Source organism: Euprymna scolopes, chromosome 35, assembly GCF_053919585.1.
Source record: "Euprymna scolopes isolate OS-2025 chromosome 35, ASM5391958v1, whole genome shotgun sequence".
In the NCBI taxonomy this organism is placed as follows: Eukaryota; Metazoa; Mollusca; class Cephalopoda; order Sepiida; family Sepiolidae; genus Euprymna; species Euprymna scolopes.
The window spans coordinates 35946034-35968686 of NC_136516.1; the positions used below are offsets into that span (position 1 = coordinate 35946034).

Consider the following 22653-nt stretch of genomic DNA (forward strand, 5'->3'; position numbering starts at 1 on the left):
ATAATAAGATATATCTATTGAAAATCTATTAAGATAAACTATATATTATTTTTTAATATATACACTCATTAAATTAACGTATATAAATTCATTTCAGAATTATTAGTTAAATTATAAAAAATAAATAAATAAAAAATAAAAAAAATAATTAAAGTACATTGGAGAGAAGAACCTGAATTGTATATGGTCTCGAATTTTTAGTTCTAAACAATATTTATAAATCTTATTAACCAGAATTAAAATTAGAATTAGTTTTAACTTAACTATACATTTATTTAATTATAATTAAAATAACATCAGTAAGAAACTCTGAAACATACTTATTAGAGAATTAGGATATATACAATGATAAACAATAATTACACTTAAATAAGGAACAAGTTCAAAAAATGTTTATTAATACTAGATTGTCGTATGTAGAATTGAGTAAAGTTTGTGAAATGTAAAATTAAAAATATTATTTCAATATAAATAATAATGATGTTGCTGATATTAATAATAAATGAATAAATATATAAATGAATAAATAAAAATTAAAGTAAATGTAAGTAACTAATTATTTGAAAATTCAACAGTAGAAGATATGAAGTATAACTTAATAACTTATGACTATAGTTTGAAATAATTTTTAATACTAGCATTTTATATTGTAAAAATTAGTGAATTAATTTATAATATAAATCGTTTTAATTTAAAAAAAATTATATTAAGTGAAAAACATTAAAAACTATATTAAAATTACTTATTAGTTGAATATGGATTTCTACGCGTTGGTTAAATAAATAAATATAAGTAAAGTTAATATTTCGCTAGATTTGTTCCAAGGGAGATAACTCTGCCTCACTTTATTAAGTAAATTTAATTATTTATAATTACGATATAAAGGAGTTTTCAGATTATATTTAAACTTAACAAAACGTAAGTATAGTTTTTGAATTGTATGATTTTAAAAATTATAATTGGAAGGATTAATAAGCTTAATTATAATAGCTAACATAATTGAATTAAGTATGGTTTTCAATTCAAATCAATTGATAACCGACTGTAATGATCAATCGTTTTTTTTCGTTTTTTTTTATTTTTTGTTCGTTTAGCTTAGTTTAGTTTCGTATATACAAACATGTATATAAGTTTATAATTTGTTGATAATTTTCATAAGTATGTATACACAAATTAGAATTAATAAATTTACTAATTATTAAATAGAACATTTTGGTAGAAGTTTAATAAATTAATTGAAATTATTAGTACGAATAGTTGGGTTTAATGACTTTGTTTGATAAAAATTCAATATGGCGTAATGGAAACATACTAAAAGGTATTTGTAGCTTCTCTTCCAATTTTCAGATTTTAATCATGTCAAAACGCACTTTATTTCCTTTTGACGGATTGATTGCTGCTATTTCTTCTGATGAGTTAAGGGCATAATAGATTCACTGATTGATATAATAATTAAGTGATTGATTTTTCGCTACGAAACAAATACTCTCAAGAATTGTATAAGTCAACTGAATTAAAGGAATAAATTCTAAGATGGTCAACATCATGAATTTTGGAATATCACTTTTTGTCATTTATTCACTATATTTCTCTGTAATTACATTGAGCTTCTTAAATAAGGATTGATACATATTATAAGAAAATATATTTCTACAGAAATATATATATATATATATATATATATATATATATATATATATATATATATATATGACCCGTAAGCAACACAAAAAAGTTCATGTTTCATTCTCAGAGTAAATCATCAGCTTAAATTCGTATGGAGATGATATTTTGACTTATTTTTATTATTGGCAAATACTTTTGATATTTATAAACGTTTTTCATTTTTCTTTCCAGTTTTTAAGCGGAACGTGTCAAGGATATTCAGGTAAGTTCTTTCGATTTTGTATTATTTTTAATTCAACCGTCTACATTACCTGATATGCCAATGTTGATGATAAGTGATATCCACTGAGATAAGGAAATTAAAAGATGAAAGACTTACCTACTAAATTTAAGGGTTCTTTTCCGCCGGGTATTTTTTTTTTTTTTTTTTTTATCTCCAATGTATTCTCAACACATTTCTAACAAGAAATGTGTTCCCAATTCATCCCCAATAAAGTTGTTGAATAAATGGATTCCCCAATATATTCCGGGTCGGTATGCAGTAAAACAAAAACAATCAACCAACCAATATATTCCCAATAATTTTCTAACACGAAATTTATTGGTAATAAATTGGGAATACCTTTCGTGTTTGAAAATGTATTCCCAATAAATTTCTAGCATGGCATGACTTCTTAATACAGTTTTAGCATGATGATACCCCCCCAAAAGCCATCTGACTACAATATGGTCGTCTTCAAGTCTAATATAAACAAGTTCTTTATGAACCATCCCCTTAAGTAATCCAATTTACCAAATTTCCACTACTAACGATTACTACGATATTGTCTCATTGTTGCTATACACTCTTTAACCCTTATCCTTGAGTGGCCTTCGCGCCTTGATTAGAGGCGACTCTTTGAAAAAAAAAAAAATGAAAAAAAATGTCTCGCAGTTAGAAATGAATTTATTTTGAAAGTTCTAATTAAAGTCGTCTTATTCCCAAATCTTGCAAAATATTTAAACCTAAGGATTTTAATCTATAGAATTTTATATTTTGATCTCGATCGCGGAAAGAACATTTATTTGACATTTTTTAAAATTATCTTTTTTTTTTTTAAAATTGCCTTTCAGTTAAAGCTGAGATAATTTTTTTTAATTGCCTTTCAGTTAAAGCTGAGATAATCGTTTTTAATTGCCTTTCAGTTAAAGCTGAGATAAAATGCTCGGACGATCCGATTGACCTCGTATTTGTGCTTGATGCTTCGACGAGTATTTACGCGCCAAATTTCCAGAAAGAATTAGATTTTGTCAAGTACATGATTGATCATTTAAATATCGGAATGGGCCCGAAACAAGTAAGTCATTTTTTTTAAAAATTAGTTTATAAATAAATAAATAAATAAATAAATAAATAAATAATAATAATAATAATAATAATAATAATAATAGTAATAATAATAATAATAATAATAATAATAATAATAATAATAATAATAATTAAAAACTGAAACAGAGAATGTTAACAAACTCCTCCCACATATCCAAAAAAACACAATTACAGGCTTAAACAACCTGATTTACGCAGGCCCAAAATGGTAAGTATGAAACTCAAATCAGAAAAACAATCGGGGACAAGCGGACCGACAAAACCTGGATGGGAAATAAGACTAGAAACTTAAATACACAAACATAAAAAAGAAACCAAAATGATCAACAGGAAGAAAGCAATGTGGAGAAAACGGAATATTGGAAATGTAACTGACAGGGAGAGGCCAAACAAGAAACATGAAGAACAGAACCAAAAAAATAAAAGCAAAAGAAGCGAGATTGAGACGATATAGATATAAATCTGAACAATGCAAATAAAACAGAACATTTGAAACTAATGAAAGCCAATTCTACAAAAACGTGAACGGAGGAAAAACAAAAAACAGAACAACCAAATCCGACAGAAACAAAACTCTACTGGAGTAATATATGGGAAGAGCAACGAGATCACAATAGAAATGCCGAGTGGCTGAAAGACATAAAAGAAGAGTTACGACAAATAGAAGAAGGAACAGTGAATGAAATCAGCAAGGAAACCCTAAAGAAAACCATAGGAAAAATGGCAAACTGGAGAGCACCAGGGCACGACGGGATACATGCATACTGGTTCAAAAAATTCACAACCTTACACGAAAGGCTAGCCCAAAACCTTAGAAGATGTATACAGGAAGCAAGCGTACCAGACTGGATGACAAAAGGTAGAACCACACTGCTACAGAAGGACACGGAGAAAGGAACCGTCCCGAGCAACTATAGGCCAATCACGTGCTTACCAACTATGTGGAAGATACTGACAGCACAACTGAGGGAACAAATCTACCACTCCCTGAATAACCGTGGACTCATCCCCGAGGAGCAGAAAGGATGGCAAAAAGGAAAAAGAGGAACACATGACCTGTTATATATAGATCAAAAGATCCTAAAGAAGGTAAAAAGGAGGAGAAAGAATTTAGCCATGGCATGGCTCGACTACAAAAAAGCGTACGAATAGGATCCTCCAAGCATGGATAATAGAATGCCTAAAAATGTATAAAATACCAAGCAGGATCACCAACGTAATAGAAAATGCAATGAAAACATGGAGACTGGAATTGGCAGCTGATGGACAACACATAACAGAAATTAACATACAAAGAGGCATCTTCCAAGGAGACTCGCTATCACCACTACTGTTCATCATAGCCATGATGCCCTTGAACAGTATTCTAAGTAAGTGCCAAGCCGAATACAAGTTCTCCAATACAGAGGAAAAAAATGAACCACCTGGTGTACATGGACGATCTGAAACTTTTTGCAAGGACCGAAAAGGAGCTAGAGACACTAATTAACACTACCAGAATCTTTAGCCAAGATATCCAAATGGAATTTGGAATGGAAAAGTGCGCACAACTAGTTATAAGAAAGGGAAAACTAGAAACGACAGAAGGCATGGAACTACCCAACCAAATAGAAATGAGGGCACTAGGGAAACAAGACGACTATAAATACTTGGGAATTCTGGAAGCGGACACCATCAGAGCAACAGAAATGAAAGAGAAAGTTGGAAAGGAATACCTCAGGAGAACAAGAAAACTCATGGAAACTAAATTATATAGTAGAAACCTAATAAAAGGTATTACTACATGGGCAGTATCACTAGTAAGATACTCTGGACCGTTTATAGGGTGGACAAAAGAAGAACTGAGACAACTCGACTAGAAAACCAGGAAACTCATGACCATGCATAATGCACTACACCCAAAGGACGATATTGACAGACTCTACGTGAAAAGGAAAGACGGTGGGAGGGGACTGATCTCTATAGAAGACTGTGTGAAGGACACGACAAAAGAACTAGAAAAATGCATAATGCAAAACACTGAAAGAATAATTATGGCAGCGAGAGACACTGAAAAAAAAAACAACAAAACAGAAAAGAGAGAGACAAACGACAAAACGAGAAAAGAAAAGTGGGAAGAGAAACAACTCCACGGAAGATCCATAAGAATGATAAAAGATGAGAATAACGAAAACACCTGGACATGGATGCGAAAAGGACATATAAACCGAGAAACTGAATCTCTAATAACTGCAGCACAAAATAACTCGATAAGAACCAACCATATCAAAGCAAGGATCGATAAAACACAACAAAACAGCAAATGCAGACTCTGTGGACAAAGAGACGAAACGATAAACCATATAGTAAGCGAATGCAGCAAACTTGCCCAAAAGGAATACAAAAACAGGCACGACCAAGTGGGGAGGGTGGTACACTGGGAATTGTGTAAACGACAGCATCTTGAGCGTACAGACAAATGGTACAAGCATAAACCTGCAACAGCACTCGAAAACGAGAACCACAAAATCCTATGGGACATGGACATACAGACGGACAAACCCATCCAAGCAAGAAGACCAGATGTCGTAATAATTAACAAGAAAGAAAAATCCTGTCTAATCGTGGACTTTGCAGTCCCAGCTGATCACAGGGTGAGTATGAAAGAAAAGGAGAAACGAAACAAATACACAGAGCTAGCCAGAGAGTTAAAAGGGATTTGGATGATGAAGAAAATCCAAATAGTACCGATAATAGTAGGAGCACTAGGAACAATCCCGAAAAACTTCGAAAAAAGAATGTCAGAAATTGGAATCAGAGGAATAACTGCAAAAGTACAACGACTAACGATAATGAAAACGACTGAAATATTAAGGAAAACCCTTGAATGCAGAGAATAATACAAGACAATATAACGAATAAGCGTTACAGGGAATGAAGAACACCGAAACTGCATACTTACAAGTTCTACACCCCCCATCATGCATTCCCCCCATTGTTTCATCACCGATCCTCCCCCCCCAAAAAAAAAATGATACCAAAGGGCCGAGAAGGGTCAATAAGGACTGAAAGACCGAGGAGCGAGCGCCAACCAGACCTCGACTGGACAAGCGCAAAGAGAACTTGGGAAGGCTGAGTGCCACTCAAATTCCAGTATAAACCAATGGCCACTACCAGCGAGAAATCAATGGTAAGCGGCTGTTGCGATGATGCAAATTCATTTGCAAATGCTATCGAAGGAGGTGGAGAGGGCTGGACGTCTGGGGAGACTTGTTGTCACTCAGCTTCCAGAGAATACCACAGGTTTCCAATGAGATCGTTTGTTGACTTGTGTGAAAGCTCCAAGTGAGCCAATAATAATTCTGATTTCGTTTATCAACATCTCTCTGGAAAGGGAAGGGATTCATTTCCAGAGGATTTCCCTCAATCCCGGCCCCAAACGAGAAGCTTCAAAGATCAAGGGTTTTCCTAAGGATGTTGGTGTTACCTACAATAGCAGAGGTCTGAAGGCCGCCTAAAACATCGGGGGTTTGTAGTCTTTTCAATTGTCCTCTCAGACGATTTGATACTATTCCTAGCGTACCAACTACGACCGGGATTATTTGTGTTCTAACCCCATGTATACGCCTTATCTCCAAGGCCAATGGAGCATAATTGCTCCACTTCTCGTTCTCCTCTCTCACATTTCTGTCCAGGGTACTGAGAAGTTTACAATCTGCCAGTTTTTTGAGACTTTGTCAATGACGACCAAATCCGGACGATTATGTTCCAATTGCTTGGTCGTTATGACACTAATAATAATAATAATAATAATAATAATAATAATAATAATAATAATAATAATAATAATAATAATAATAATAACTAGTGAGACCCGTGGAAATTCCACAGGGACTCATGCATATCTAATATATTATTGTTAGCATTCTGTAGATGCTCAGTGTCAATGGACACGCTCTGAGATTATTGTAGCTTTTTTATTGTTAAGCTAGCACGAACGCCCGGCAAGGCCCGGTCGTAAAGTACGCTTCACTATGATATTTTAATTCTTGCAGGTTTCGTATGTATTATTATAGAGTTAATTTTCTATCGATTTTTATATGTAATAAAGTTGCGCTTTCAAAAAAAAATATATTGGGTATGTTACGTATATGTCTGTTGGAAATCGTCTAGTGATTGAAATGACAGCTGATTCATTTATCAATGAATAACGAGACACTTCATTATAAAACAGACTTGGTTTATTGTTACGAAATATTATATATACGTACAATGCAGCGGCGGAGAAGACAGTGGGAGAGGGGTGGGTTGCGACCGTGACAGCGGTTCCTCGTCGTCTGTGTGTCTCTCTCCGTCTGTCTTTGTTTTGTTTACCATCTCACTTTTATGGACTTTCTCGACCTAGTAACCCATAAACCGATTGACGTTAATGATCCATATTTTAACCAGCCCGGCGTTTGCTTTTGGTCTGACCCATAACCGATTTACGTCATCTCCCGGTCACTATAATTCCCGGATTTTCATGGTTCATTTTTGTCGGCCCGGACACGAGTTCATTTACTCCATAAAACGGCCTAACCCATAAACGATTTGGTCATAGATCCAGGTCATCGCAATTCCCGGGTTCCATTTTTGTCGGCCCGGACACGAGTTCATTTACGTTTGCCTCTCCATAACAGGTGCATTAGCTTGAATCGAAACCGAAATAAAAAACTTACGAATATATATATATATATATATATATATATATATATATATATATATATATATATATATATATATATATAACATGAATTACTTCAGCCAAAATCGTAACCGAAACCGAAACTTCTTGATAAAATTATTCATAAAAAATAGACGATTTAAGTGCCATCAGTTATAGTCGAAACCGAAACCAAAACTTATGAAAGAATTCTTGGTAAAATTATTAATAACAAGAAATAGAAGAAGATAACAATTAAACTACCCGGATGTAAGCGTGACACACAAAAGAACACACACGCTATTGTATTAATATATAGATAATGAACTTCACCATGGCATGGATAGACTATAAGAAAGCATATGATAGAATTCAGCAATCATGGATAATAGAATGCCTGAGAATTTACAAAATACCAGGTAATATAACCAACCTGATAGAAAATGCAATGGAAACATGGAGACTGGAACTGAGAGCTGATGAACAATACATAACTGAAATCAACATAAAAGAGGAATCTTTCTAGGTGATTCCCGATCACCATTACTGTTCATTATAACCATGATGCCCCTGAACAACATCATAAGAAAATGCCAAGCCGGATATAAGTTCACTAACACGGAAGAAAGAATGAATAACCTAATGTACATGGATAACCTGAAACTGTTTGCAAAAACAAAGACAGAACTAAAAACACTAATAAACACGACCAGAATCATTAGCCAATATATCCAAATGGAATTCGGCATAGAAAAGTGCGCACTGCTCACCATGAGGAAGAGGAAACTAGAAGCAACAAAAGGTATAGTATTGTCCAATCAAACAGAAATTATGGTACTAGATGAACATGGTAGCTACAAATACCTGGGAGTGTTAGAAGCAGACGTCATCAAAGCAACAGAAATGAAAGAGAAAATTGGAAAGGAATTCATCAGAAGAACAAGAAAACTCGTCGAAACCAAACTAAATAATCGAAACCTGATTAAAAGAATAAACACGTAGGCAGTGTCATTGATTAGATACTCTAGACCTTTCATAAACTGGACCAAAGAAGAACTAAGGAATCTCGATCAGAAGACCAGGAAACTAATGACAATGCACAATGTACTACATCCGAAAGAAAATACTGACTATATGTGAAAAGGAAGAGAGCTAATCTGTATAAAAGACTGTGTACGTAACACGAAAAAGAATCAGCAAAATACATAATGCAGAACATCATGTACACAGAAAGAATAATTACTGTAGCAAGAGCCACGGAAGAAATAAACAAGATAGAAAACGAGACGAAGAATAAGACGAGAAAAGAAAAATGGGAAGAGAAACAGCTACATGGACGATTCATAAGGATGACAAAAGAAGATACTAACGAAAACACTTGGAAATGGCTATAAAAAGGACATCTTAATAGGAAAACTGAATCACTAATAACAGCTGCGCAAGATAATACATTAGAACCAACCACATCAAAGCAAGGATCGACAAGACCCAAGAAAACAGCAAATGCAGACAAAGAGACGAAACAATAAACCACATAATGAGTGAATTCAGCAAACTAGCCCCAAAAGAATATGAAAATAGACACGATCAAGTGAGAAAGACAGTGCATTGTCAATTATGCAAACAAATGAATTTTGAACACACAAACAAATTGTACAAACACAAACCGGTCGCAGTAATGGAAAATGAAAGTCACAAGATACTATGAGACACGCATATACAAACGGATAAACCGATCCAAACAAGCAAACCGGATGTAATAATAGTTAACAAGAAGGAAAAGGTCTGCCAGATTGTAGATTTTGCCGTGTCAGCAGACCATAGAGTGAAAATCAAGGAGAATAAGAAGCGGAAAAAATAAACGGAACTTGCTAGAGAGCTCAAACGGATCTGGAGAATGAAGAAAGTAAAAATAACACCACTAATAGTAGGAGTGCTAGGAACGATGCCAAAAACTTTGAAAAAAGAATGGGAGAGATTGGAATCGAGAAAATGCAACGAATTTCAATAATGAAAACTGCAGAAATATTAAGGAAAACCCTTGAATGTGGAGACTAACACCACACATAAACTACACACAAATTGGATACAAAAATGGCTCCAGATGCAAACACAAAGTAACATCACATGAAATCATGAAAACTGAAATTGTATAAATGGAAAAACTGCGCCCACTTTTTTTTTTGTGAGTGTCACCATAAACAGGCACCACACCAAATAATCATGTCCAAGGAGGAGGAAAGACCTAGGAGAGAAAGCACTAACCAGACTTCTGCTGGAGATGTGCAAAGAAGACTGGGACTTTGGGGAGGCTTTTTGCCACACAAATTCCAGTGAAGACCAATGGTCGCTGCCAACGAGTAATCAATGGTAAGCGACTGTTACGATGACACAAAATATTTTGCAAAGGCTATCGAAAGAGGTTGAGAGTACTGGAAATCTGGGGAGACTTGTTTTCACTCAGACTCTAGGGAACACCACAAATTGTTCTCAAAGAACAATCTTTGATGATGACTTGTGTGAATACTTCTAGTGAGTTAATAATAATAATAATAATAACAACAACAACAACAACAACAACAACGCTATCAGAGCAAACCACATTAAAGCAAGGGTTGACAAGACACAAGAAAACAGTAAATGCAGACTGTGGACAAAGAGACGAAACAATAAACCACATAAAAATCGAATCCAGTAAAGTAACCCTAAAAAGAATACAAGAAAAGACACGATCAAGTAGGTGAGACAGTATACTGGGAATTATGTAGATAAATGCATCTTGAACACTGATCAATGGTACAAGTACAAACCAGAGGCAGTACTTGAAAACGAAGGTCATAAAATCCTGTGGGACATATAAGCCCATCCAAGCAAGAAGACCGGATGTGATAATAGTTAACAAGAAGAAAAGTCCTGCCAGCACATCACAGATTGAATATCCAAGAGATAGAGAAGCGGAGCAAATACACGGAACTGTATAGAGAACACAAAGGCATATGAAAGATGAAGAAAGTCAAGATAACACCACTAATAATAGGAGCACTAGGAGCAATTTTCCAAAAGATTAAAAAAAATGTAAGAGATTGAAATTAGACTGACGGCTACATCGGATAACAATAAGAAACTTGAACTGGAAATTCTTTGTTTATCAAAAGTGTGTTTGGACAAACATATGTAAATCCACGTGAAAGTTAGTCACGTTGGGAACCACACTTCTAACGTCATAAACAGAGGAGATTTCTCAACATATGAATCGAGGGTTCGAAGTCAGAGGGGATCAGATAATCGGAGCAGTTCACACACAGTGATAGAGTCAGTTGGAGATTGGAAGTCCCTTAGAGGCGAAGTGAGAAGAGTAGACCATCAAGTCATACAAGCTTGAATTCCTGACATCACCAATTGGCCGGTTGAGGAATAAAAAAATAATCAATAATTTTATAACTGTTGTCTTTGTATCGTCTTATCAACAGAAAAGGTAAATGTGTTTTGTATATTCATCTATAAATGAACATTGTATAACCGCCATGCAAGTAATGTGCCTCCTTCATGATAATAAAGGATCTCCCTTCCTCTATATGTGTTAAGAACTGTTGCATCATATCTCCCAGCTACGTATTAATAATATGAAGTTCTCAAGAATTATCATCAAAGTCATCATGATGTACAAAGAGCTGCTATAAATGTCTTCCCCTCAGCAGTGTATTCATCATCATTATCTCTGTTATCATCCCTGTTATACATGCCCCGTTATACATGTCTCCTTATACATGTCCCATTATACATTTCTCATTATACATGTATGGTTATACATGTCCCATTATACATGTTCATTATACATGTCCCATTATACATGTCCTGTTATACATGTCTCGTTATACATGTCTTGTTATACATGTCTTGTTATACATGTCTTGTTATACATGTCTAATTATACATGTCTCCTTATACATGTCCCATTATACATGTTCATTATACATGTCTCACTATAAATGTCTCGTTATAAATGTCTCGTTATACATGTCCCATTATACATGTTCATTATACATGTTCATTATAAATGTCCCGTTATACATGTCCCATTATACATGTCTAGTTATACATGTCTGGTTATACATGTCTCGTTATACATGTTTATTATACATACCCATTATAAATGTCTCATTATACATGTCCAATTATACATATCTCCTTATCCATGAATCGTTATACATGTCCCGTTATACATGTCCCGTTATACATGTCTCATTATTCATGTCTCATTATACATGTCCCGTTATACATGTCCCGTTATAAATATCGAATTATACATGTCTCATTATAAATGTCCCGTTATACATGTCCCATTATACATGTTCATTATGCATGTTCATTATACATGTCTCACAATAAATGTCTCGTTATAAATGTATCGTTATACATGTCTCATTATACATGTCTCCTTATACATGTTCATTATACATGCCCCATTATAAATGTCCCATTATAAATGTCCCATTATAAATGTCCCGTTATACATGTCCCATTATACATGTCTCGTTATACATGTCTCGTTATACATGTCTCATTATACATACCCCATTATAAATGTCTCATTATACATCTCCAATTATACATATCTCCTTATCCATGTCTCGTTATACATGTCTCATTATACATGTCTCATTATAAATGTCCCGTTATACATGTCCAATTATACATGTCCCATTATACATGTCTCGCTATGCAAGTCCTGTTATACATGTCCCATTATACATGTTCCATTATGCATGTGTCGTTGTACATGTCCCATTATACATGTCTCATTATACATGTCCCATTATACATATCCCATTATACATGTCTCGTTATACATGTCTCGTTATACATGTCCCGTTATACATGTCTCGTTATGCATGTCCTGTTGTACATGTCCCGTTATACATCCCTCGTTATACATGCCCCATTATACATGTTTCGTTATACATGTCCCGTTATACATGTTTTGTTATACATGTCCCGTTATACATGTTTCGTTATACATGTCCCATTTTACATGTTTCGTTATACATGCCCCATTATACATGTTTCGTTATACATGTCCTGTTATACATCTCCCATTATACATGTTTTGTTATACATGTCCCATTATACATGTCCTATTATACATGTCCTATTATACATGTCTCGTTATACATGTCTTGTTATACATGTACCATTTTACATGTCTCATTATACATGTCTCATTATACATGTCTCATTATACATGTCTCATTATACATGTTTCATTATACATGTCCTGTTATACATGTCTCATTATACATACCTCGTTATACATGTCCCATTATACATGTTCCGTTATACATGTCTCTTACATGAACCTGTCTTTCAACATATATCTGCTACACAACAAATAGTCACATTTACCCTCAAGAGAAGGATAGATCACACCAGTTTCTCAACCTGGTATTTTACCTCGCGGTACATACAACACCTCGCCTTCCTAAATGGTCACCCATCTGGTACTGGCCAGGCTTAACGTTGCTTAACTTCGATGATCTGGTGAGAACCTGTGTGTCAGTGTGATTGCGCCATATATATGACAACACTGCAATGAATGGTAATCATGCAATTTCAGTAGTGTTTGTTTATATAAGGAGGCCACTCAACAAGAACTTGTTTACATTAAACTTGAAAACGGCCATTTTATAGCCAGCTGGGAAGTAGTCCAATGGTATTTTGTCCCACAGTCAGATAGTTCTAGGAAAGATGTACAAAAAACTGTTATAAATATCTTCCCCGCAGAATTGCCATCACCATCGTTATTTGTGTATTATGAGTCCCCGTTATATATGCTCCCCATATGACCATCCCCTGCTACATAACAGTTACCTCCTCCCGCAAAATTGTAATATTGACACAAACTGGCACCACACCAAATAATCGAGGAGGGTCAAGGAGGATGGAAATACCGAGAAGATAAAACACAAACTAGACCTTAATTGGATGAGTGCAAAGTGGACTATGACCTTTGGGAGGTTTATTGCCACCCAAATTCCAGTATAGACGAATGGTCGCTGCCAACGAGAAATTAATGGTAAACGGCTATTGTGATAACGCAAACTAATTTGCAAAGGTTATCGATAGAGGTGCTGAGTACTGGAAATTTGGGGAGACTTATTTTCATTTTGACTCCAGGGAATGCCACAGGCTGTTCTCAAACAGAGAATTCTTTGATGATAGCCTGTATGAAAACTCATAGTAAATAGTAATACTAAAATGGGAAAATGTTTTTTGATAAACATCGCTTGTTCATTTCTGATTTTCAAAATCGCAACATGTCGTAAAGTTAACTGTTTTTTTTTTTTTAAAGTCTAAATTGCTTAAAATATTTTAATTTTGGCAAAATCGCGATCGACATTCTCCGGTTCTTCTTTGCTATTGTAGTGAAATTCGACAGCCAAAAAAAATGAGTTTTTATTAAAAAAAACAAAACAAAAAAAAAACAAAAAACAAAAAAAAAACCACCCAAAAACAAACAAACAGACAAAAAAAACAAAAGAAAAAACAAAAACAAAGAACAACAAAAACAAACAAAAAACAAACAAAAAAAAAAACAAAAACAAACAAAAACCCCCAAAACAAAGAAAGAGACAAAAAAAAAACAAAAACAAAAAACAACAAAAACAAACAAACAAAAAAAAAACAAAAAAAAAACAAAACAAAAACAAAAAAACAAACAATGATAACTACTTTCTGCTTTTATCAATTTCAACAAAACATCAACAATGTTATCCACCTAAGTGCAATGTCACAATTAAATATTACTGCATTATTACATAAAACATATACATTGTACAACTAGATGATTGCATAACATCCACCATTAATTGTAACAAGACGAACCGAGTTACTTCTCCTGAACTGATTGCTATCAATTTATATACGCACTTGATTTTTTTTCGAAAACTATTTTCATTAATAATCAATTTTCTATCTTATCGTTTTCGTGATTTTTGGATATTTTCATTACTGCGACATGACAAATCAGTAGATACCATTGATTTCATTTGAAATTCAATATTTTCAATTTTCGAATTTCGCTACAATAACGAAGAAGAACAAGCTTCGCCTTTGGCCAACATCAAAGTGTAGTATCTGTTCTTCAGATGCTGCACTTCCATTTCTTGTTCTTTTTCGATGGAGGAGAAATCCTTCACGACTGAGACAATTTTTATGTATTTTTGTACCTTTTCTCCACGTTATAAAACGAACCTGGTGTCTAACTCTGTCCTGTGGGGAGGCATTGTAAATAGGTACAATAACGAAGAAGAACCCACTCTCTTTTATTCACTATTTACCCGGCGTTGTCCGGTATTAAACGTAAAGTTAAATTGTTTAAAAAACCCAAAAAACAAACAAAAAAAAACGGAAAGAAACCGAGAAATTATCATGCGAGTATTGCTTTTTTTTCTAAACAGCTCACTTCTTGACATAAAAAAAATACTCGAACTTAGATCGAAATCAAAAGACAATGAGTCAAGTACGATAACCATTAGGCTGGCTTGACACACTCTCCAAAAAAAGTTTCAATCTACTTATTTTTAACATAATTTGAACGATTTGTACATGCGCAATCGTGAAACAGTTGGCGAACAGATAAAAATCTGATGACTCCCACGTACCAATGTTTTTAATTTTGATTCCTTAGCAGCCTTTTTTCCGGATGAAATTTATAGCTGGAAATCTGGAATGACTTGTTTTCACTCAGACTCCAGGGAAACCCGATTAAAATGTTTTTTTTACATGTTTGAATACCCCATATACCAAATTTCAAGTTTGCACATAAAAATCCTTGAGTATATAGGTTGAGAAGTGTCCTCACACACACACGCACACACATTTTCACTTTTATAGATATACTAGCAGGCCGCCCGACGTTGTCCGGTCGTAAAACAGGCATAAATATTATATTTTAATTCATACAAAAACTGAAATATGTGCATGCGAGTATTATGTCTTTTCTAAACAGTTCACTTCTTGCACGAAAAAAAAAAAATACTCGAGCTGAGATCGAAACCAAAACCTAAAGACACCAGGTAAAGTACGATAACCATTAGGTCAGCTTGAAAGGATCTTTAAAAATGAGTTTTGAAATTTTACTTATTCTTAACATAAGTAATCTGTCAGGAGAACGATTCACGCATGCGTAGTTGTGAAACAGTTAGCAAACAGATAAAAATTCGATGACTTCCACATTCTAATTTTTTAAATTTTGACCTCTTAGCAGATTTTTTATCCAATGGAAACCGATTAAAAATGTTTCCACGTCTGAATACTCTATATACCAAATTACAAGTGTATAGATAAAAAAGTCGTTGAGTATATATATTGAGAATGTTCGTTATCTCTCTCTCTCTCTCTCTCTCTCTCATACACACACGCACTTACATTCTCACTTTTATATATATATATATATATATATATATATATATATATATATATATATATATATATATATATATATATATATTTAAATAAAATGGGTTAAGAAATTCCAACGAAAGAAAGATGTATATTTAAATAAGGAAGTAGTCACCAACAATGTGTATTTTTTAACATTATTTTATTATTCCGTGTCTTGGTTTTTTTTTTATTGAGAATTATGTTCGGATCATTGTAATAATGTTTTTAAATAATTGAAATGATTTAAAAACATTATTACAATGATTCGAACATAATTCTCAATGAAAAATCAAGACACGGAATAATAAAATAATGTTAAAAAATACACATTGTTGGTGACTACCCCTTTATTTATATATATATATATATATATATATATATATATATATATATATATATATATATGTATGTATGTGTGTGTGTTTGTGTGTGTGTGTGTATATAGACTAGATAGATAAATTGTTGCATAATTGAAAGTTATTTTTATTTTTCTCTTTCTGATGCCTACAGGTCCGAATAGGCGTGGAGACGTTTAGCGACTTTACGGTTCCAAAAGTTCACCTGTCCGATTCGAAGGACCGGGCCACACTGAAAAGGAAAATTGATCAAATCGATTATCAGACGGGGAGTACGAATATTGGTGATGCGCTGAGGATGCTCTTGTTAGAAATGTTTACACGGAAACGTGGTTCGCGCGAGCACGTGAAACGGGTGGCTATTATTCTAACGGACGGCAAGTCTCAGGACAAAGAGGCGACACAAGAGGCAGCCAAGGCTTGTCGAGATGCCAACATCGATCTTTTCGTTCTTGGAATCGGGATATACTTCGACAAAGATGAGCTGAGAAACATCGCCAGCCTACCCAAATCCAAGTTCTACCATGAAACAGCCAATTTCGACACTTTAAATCTAATTCGTGAGGATATCCTACGCAAAACCTGCATAACAGGTAAATAATTGCCCTTGTTAGTATTTATAGCAGAAACCGTGGAAATTCCATGGTAGTTAATAATTAAAAAAAAAACAACTTTAAATAAAATTAATAAAATCTTACAAATAACGACGAATTAAAACAATTTTTTCTGCAAATTCTCTTGTAACCTTTTAAAGCTAAAAATAATTGATTAAAAAATTTAGATTTTTTTTCAAAGAAAATTCAACACGCAACACATTGTTGTTTTTTTTCTGAATAAATCTTTAATATAAATTATTAAATCAATTCACTTGCACATTTTTTAATTAAAAAATATAATAAAAAACTACAGTCTCCTCTTAACATTACTTTTTTAAAATTATATAAAAAAAAGAACCAATTTGAAACCGTAAACAGACAGCCATGTTTTTTGTTTTGAAAATTCTTGGAGAGGAAATGATTTTAATGATTTTTAACTGATACGGAGCGACTATAAAGGGAGTTACTCCGTTTCTCATTAATTAATGTTTGCGATGATGATGTTTTTTTGTGACATTGGACGTCGGACAAGTAAATTAATATTTATATTATCTATTTACTAGCAGTTCCGCCCGGCTTTGCTCGGGCCCTATGTACTGTTCATAACTTTACGTGATATCTATATATTAAAAAGTGTGGATATGTACGGTAGTGCCTTTTATGTAACAGGCTTCCTTAACTACCATAGAGAAAAGTTGGTAGAGACCGCAGACGTCATTTTTTGTTGCTTGAACCCCAATTTTGACCCCTTAGCATTTATTGTTTTGAGCTCAAAAATAAATATAAAATTAGATCCATGTCCAAGTTATCTATATCTAAAATTTCAAGTGTTTAGACCCGAAATTGGCGGAGGAGATTGGTAGAGTTCTCAAAGGCCAAGTCGTTGAACTTTGACCACATAACAGCAAAATTTCTGGCCGAAAACCGATTAAAAAGATTTTCTCAAATCTCAATACCCTTTATGCCAAATTTCGAGTCTGTAGACCGAAAATTGACAGAGTTATTGAGTAGGAAAATGTTCACAGACAGACAGACATTTTTACTTTTATAAATATATAGATTTGTTGTGTATTTATTTGCATCTTCCTTTTGAAATAACCGTCCACTATAACCGTATACACACACGCGCACGCGCGCGCACACACACACACACACACACACACACACACATATATATATCGTTGAGCACTTTACAGTTGAAATAAAGTCGGTCACTTTAGCTCGCATTCGCAGATCATCATATAAGGATCAGATCACTCTGACAGACGTTAAAAAACATTTAAGAATAAATGTTTAAATTTCAACGGTATTTCTCGCAGTTGACGGTGGCCGAATGCATTTGATCCTTACTGATGGAGGCAGATATGACTTCGTTGCCGAGGTTGAATCTCTTGATCAGCATTAATCGTGTCACCCTGCACTGATGATTCCCGAAAGGATGAAACACTAGTGTCTGTAGGTATTTAATCATTTTTATAGCAAATAATTCTAAATTAAAATGTTGTACATTATTATTTACAACATTTATAGCTGGAAATCTGGAGGGACTTGCTGTCACTCAGACTCCAGAGAATACTATAGGCTGTTCTCAGAGAATAAAAACTCATTAATAATCAATTGATTGCCTGCTCTAATTGGGGGACCCATATATATATATATATATATATATATATATATATATATATATATATATATATATATATATATATATAATCACGTTGACGCACCAGTTCTCGTCAGATCACCGTAGTTAAGCAACGTTGAGCCTGGTCAGTACCAAAATGTGTGACCATTTGGGAATTCCAAGAGCTATATGCGCTCACCACTTATCTCGGCATTGTTGCGAGAATAGTTACAAAATACCTTCCCCCATCCCCATGTTAAGAATGGCTTTCAAAATAATAATGTTATTATTTTAGCACGGTGACAAAAGTGCACAAGTGCCAATAATTGAATATTCATATAGTTTATCCAACAAAATTCTACTCTGTCAATCGAAGGGGAACAATAATAACTATAATTCAAGTGAGTCAATTAATATGTCAAACCATTGCTAATATAATAATTAATAAAAATTGCTAATACAATAATCAATAAAAATTGCTAATACAATAAATAATAAAAATTGCTAATACAATAAATAATAAAAATTGCTAATACAATAATTAATAAAAATTGCTAATACAATAATTAATAAAAATTGCTAATACAATAATTAATAAAAATTGCTAATATAATAATTAATAAAAATTGCTAATACAATAATCAATAAAAATTGCTAATACAATAAATAATAAAAATTGCTAATACAATAAATAATAAAAATTGCTAATACAATAATTAATAAAAATTGCTAATACAATAATTAATAAAAATTGCTAATACAATAATTAATAAAAATTGCTAATACAATAATTAATAAAAATTGCTAACACAATAATTAATAAAAATTGCTAATACAATAATTAATAAAAATTGCTAACACAATAATTAATAAAAATTGCTAATGCAATAAATAATAAAAATTGCTAATACAGTGATCAATAAAAATTGCTAATACAATAAATAATAAAAATTGCTAATGCAATAAATAATAAAAATTGCTAATACAATAATCAATAAAAATTGCTAATACAATAATCAATAAAAATTGCTAATGCAATAAATAATAAAAATTGCTAATACAATAATCAATAAAAATTGCTAATACAATAATTAATAAAAATTGCTAATACAATAATCAATAAAAATTGCTAATCAATAAAAATTGCTAATACAATAATCAATAAAAATTGCTAATCAATAAAAATTGCTAATGCAATAATCAATAAAAATTGCTAATACAATAATCAATAAAAATCAAAATCACAGGAATCATCAATCAATGTGCAGATTGTTGTTGATGATCATCAACAAGTTTTGGAATATTTGGTTCCATATTTGATAGAAAAAGTCTTCGATCACCACGTTTCACTCAATCCACTCGGTTTCTATTCTCAGGACCCATTCGATAGACGAGAAAGATTTGTTGAAAATGTGAATCAGAAATCAATCAGATTCAGGAAACGATTAAGCTTTTTCAAAATTACAAAGTACGATTCTTGAATTAATTTTTCCAATTAAAAACAAGAGTGATGCAATCAATTTCCACATGAATTGTGAATCCCAAAGAAAATGGGTTGAGAAAACCTAGTAATGTTACTAGAAGTTCTCAGTTGTTTACCGCCCGCTAAAAATTTTTAGGGATCCCCTATACTGTTACGTTATGCCAACAAGAAAGGCACCCATCTAAACGGTTGTATACATTTAATATTTGTGACGTGTCCTTAATGTGTTACTAATGTCTTTAGTGGTTCTTCACTTTCTGAACCGTGCTCATCTATTTATTGTGTGATATATATATATATATATATATATATATATATATATATATATATATATATATACGTTTTATGTTCCATGATCGTTTAAATTTATATGCGCGTGCGTGTGTGTGTGTGTGTGTGGGTGTCATATATCCGACATACCTTATATTCACTGGTCCATCTGAAATTCATCTTGGCTGGGACCTGTTGGACGAAAGACATTCACTCCAAGACGATAATTGGTTTTAGTTTTTTATTCACTTTTCCGGATGTCGACGCAGATGAACATGGAAAGTGTATTCTTTTCTTGTGGTCTTTAACAGTCTCCTTTGAGAGACACGTGACCTCGCTCCCAAGGATGGGGAGAGAAGACAATCATTAACCCAACCGCTGTTCACCGTGTCCAAGTTCCAACTCCAAGTCATACCCAGCTAACCTGATCCACGTGACTCACACGTAGTTCCTGTCAGCTGATAAGAACTTCCGGTAAACTTGTCTATGATCTAGCTTTGTTATATTTTGACAGGTTTTATGAAAACATCATCATATCTATCTCTTGTCTACCTCTCCAGTTAGATAAATAGATCGATCGAGATGGATAGATAACTAGATCGATAGATAGATAGCTACAAAGTTAGATAGATAATTTCTTGTGTTCTACCTATTTCGTAGCAATATGATAAATTTGTCCATCGCACACATGAAGTCTCGTAACGCCCACCCTTTGGTCTACAGTGTTTGACCTGTTGTCTCCTGTCCTGACTTTACGTCACCCATCTCTGGGAATGATTCTGTTTTACAGATTTAGGTTTATGTTTTTACAGATTTATGCACTAAATGTGACTTTTGTCAGAATTTACAATAGCCGAATTAGACACTTTCTTTTTCTTTTTTACATCGGGTTCCTAATATATGACAATGTTTTTTTCTAGTTTCAGAATGTGATGACACTCGCAAAACCGATGTCGTATTCATGGTGAGTAATAACCATTTTGGTAAATGGAAGACCGATCGTATTTTGAAGGTATCAAAGAAAGTCATGAGCAACGTCAAACCCAACAAAATGATTCGTTTTGGCGTCATCTACGATAAATGCCTCACCGATCAAGACGTACAAGTCGGAGAATCACAAATTACTAACTTCAACTATGGATCTATCGGCTCACTGGTCAACAAATTAAATGCAGATTCATTTTCTAACGCCAGGACACGAACTCGTCAAGTCGGTCTACTATTTTTGGATGGAACTATCGATCTGAAACAACCTGATCTTTTGACGGAAGCCAAGCAGACCTTGTTCCGCGATATCGATTTATTTGTCGTGATTATTGGCGAGGGTGTCGACAAACGACTTGTGGAACAAATTGTCAAGTCCAAAGAATATATCATAAACATCAACTCCTACAATCATCTGATGAGCGACCTATCTTCGCAGTTTGATGAAACGCTTTGTAAAACTATAGAAAAAAATTCCACCATAATGCCAGTTCGTTAAACACTTTAATCTATATATAAAACCCAATGTCTGTGTGTCTATGTGTTTTTGTGCAATGACCCCCCCCCAAAAAAAAAACTTTTGCGGAAAACAGAAGTTATCTCCCTTGGATCATTCATTTTAAATAACCTTGAATAACATTGAATAGCATTGAATATGTAAAATATTTATCAGGATTAAACATTAAACAATGATGCAGCTATAAAAAATATGTAATTCTTAAACGCACACACACACACACACACACACACACACACACACACACACACACACACACACACACATATATATATATATATATATATATATAAACCTGAACTGAGATTGTGGAATCGGGATGCAGGAGTGAGGAAGAACGTATAATCTATGATGAACATTAAAATCGAATGGTAAATCCGGTCTGTAATAGAAAAGTCATTGCAGTCATTGTGAGAGTTTCAATTTCTGAAGTTTCAATTTTTATACTTTTTTTTTTACATCACTGGACTATTTATTTCCTCTGATTAGAAAAGTGTAAACTTTCGAAACTTCATGAAATAAGGAATTTTAACATTTAATAATGCAATAAATAATATAAATTTTTCATTTGTTTTTTTTCCATATATACGAAATGCCTTCAATAACTTTCCAGACTCTTTTTTTTACAGGCATTTAAAATTGTCATAGACTTTTAAAAATTCAGTATGTTATTGCTGTACATCTTATGAGATGACTGACCAATTT

The 22653-nt window shown here is 33.2% G+C and overlaps 1 protein-coding gene across 1 annotated transcript in view; it reads left to right on the plus strand.

The window, feature by feature from the left end:
* Positions 1 to 22242, plus strand: part of LOC145259816 (collagen alpha-6(VI) chain-like) — a 30079-nt gene extending 7837 nt beyond the window's left edge. The window contains exons 2-5 of the mRNA XM_080117617.1: positions 1858 to 1888; positions 2812 to 2963; positions 16629 to 17067; positions 21368 to 22242. Coding sequence (XP_079973743.1) covers positions 1858 to 1888; positions 2812 to 2963; positions 16629 to 17067; positions 21368 to 21930 — 1185 coding nt within the window. The 3' untranslated portion in view covers positions 21931 to 22242. The remainder of the gene's footprint in view (positions 1 to 1857; positions 1889 to 2811; positions 2964 to 16628; positions 17068 to 21367) is intronic.
* The last annotated feature ends 411 nt before the right edge of the window (positions 22243 to 22653 follow it).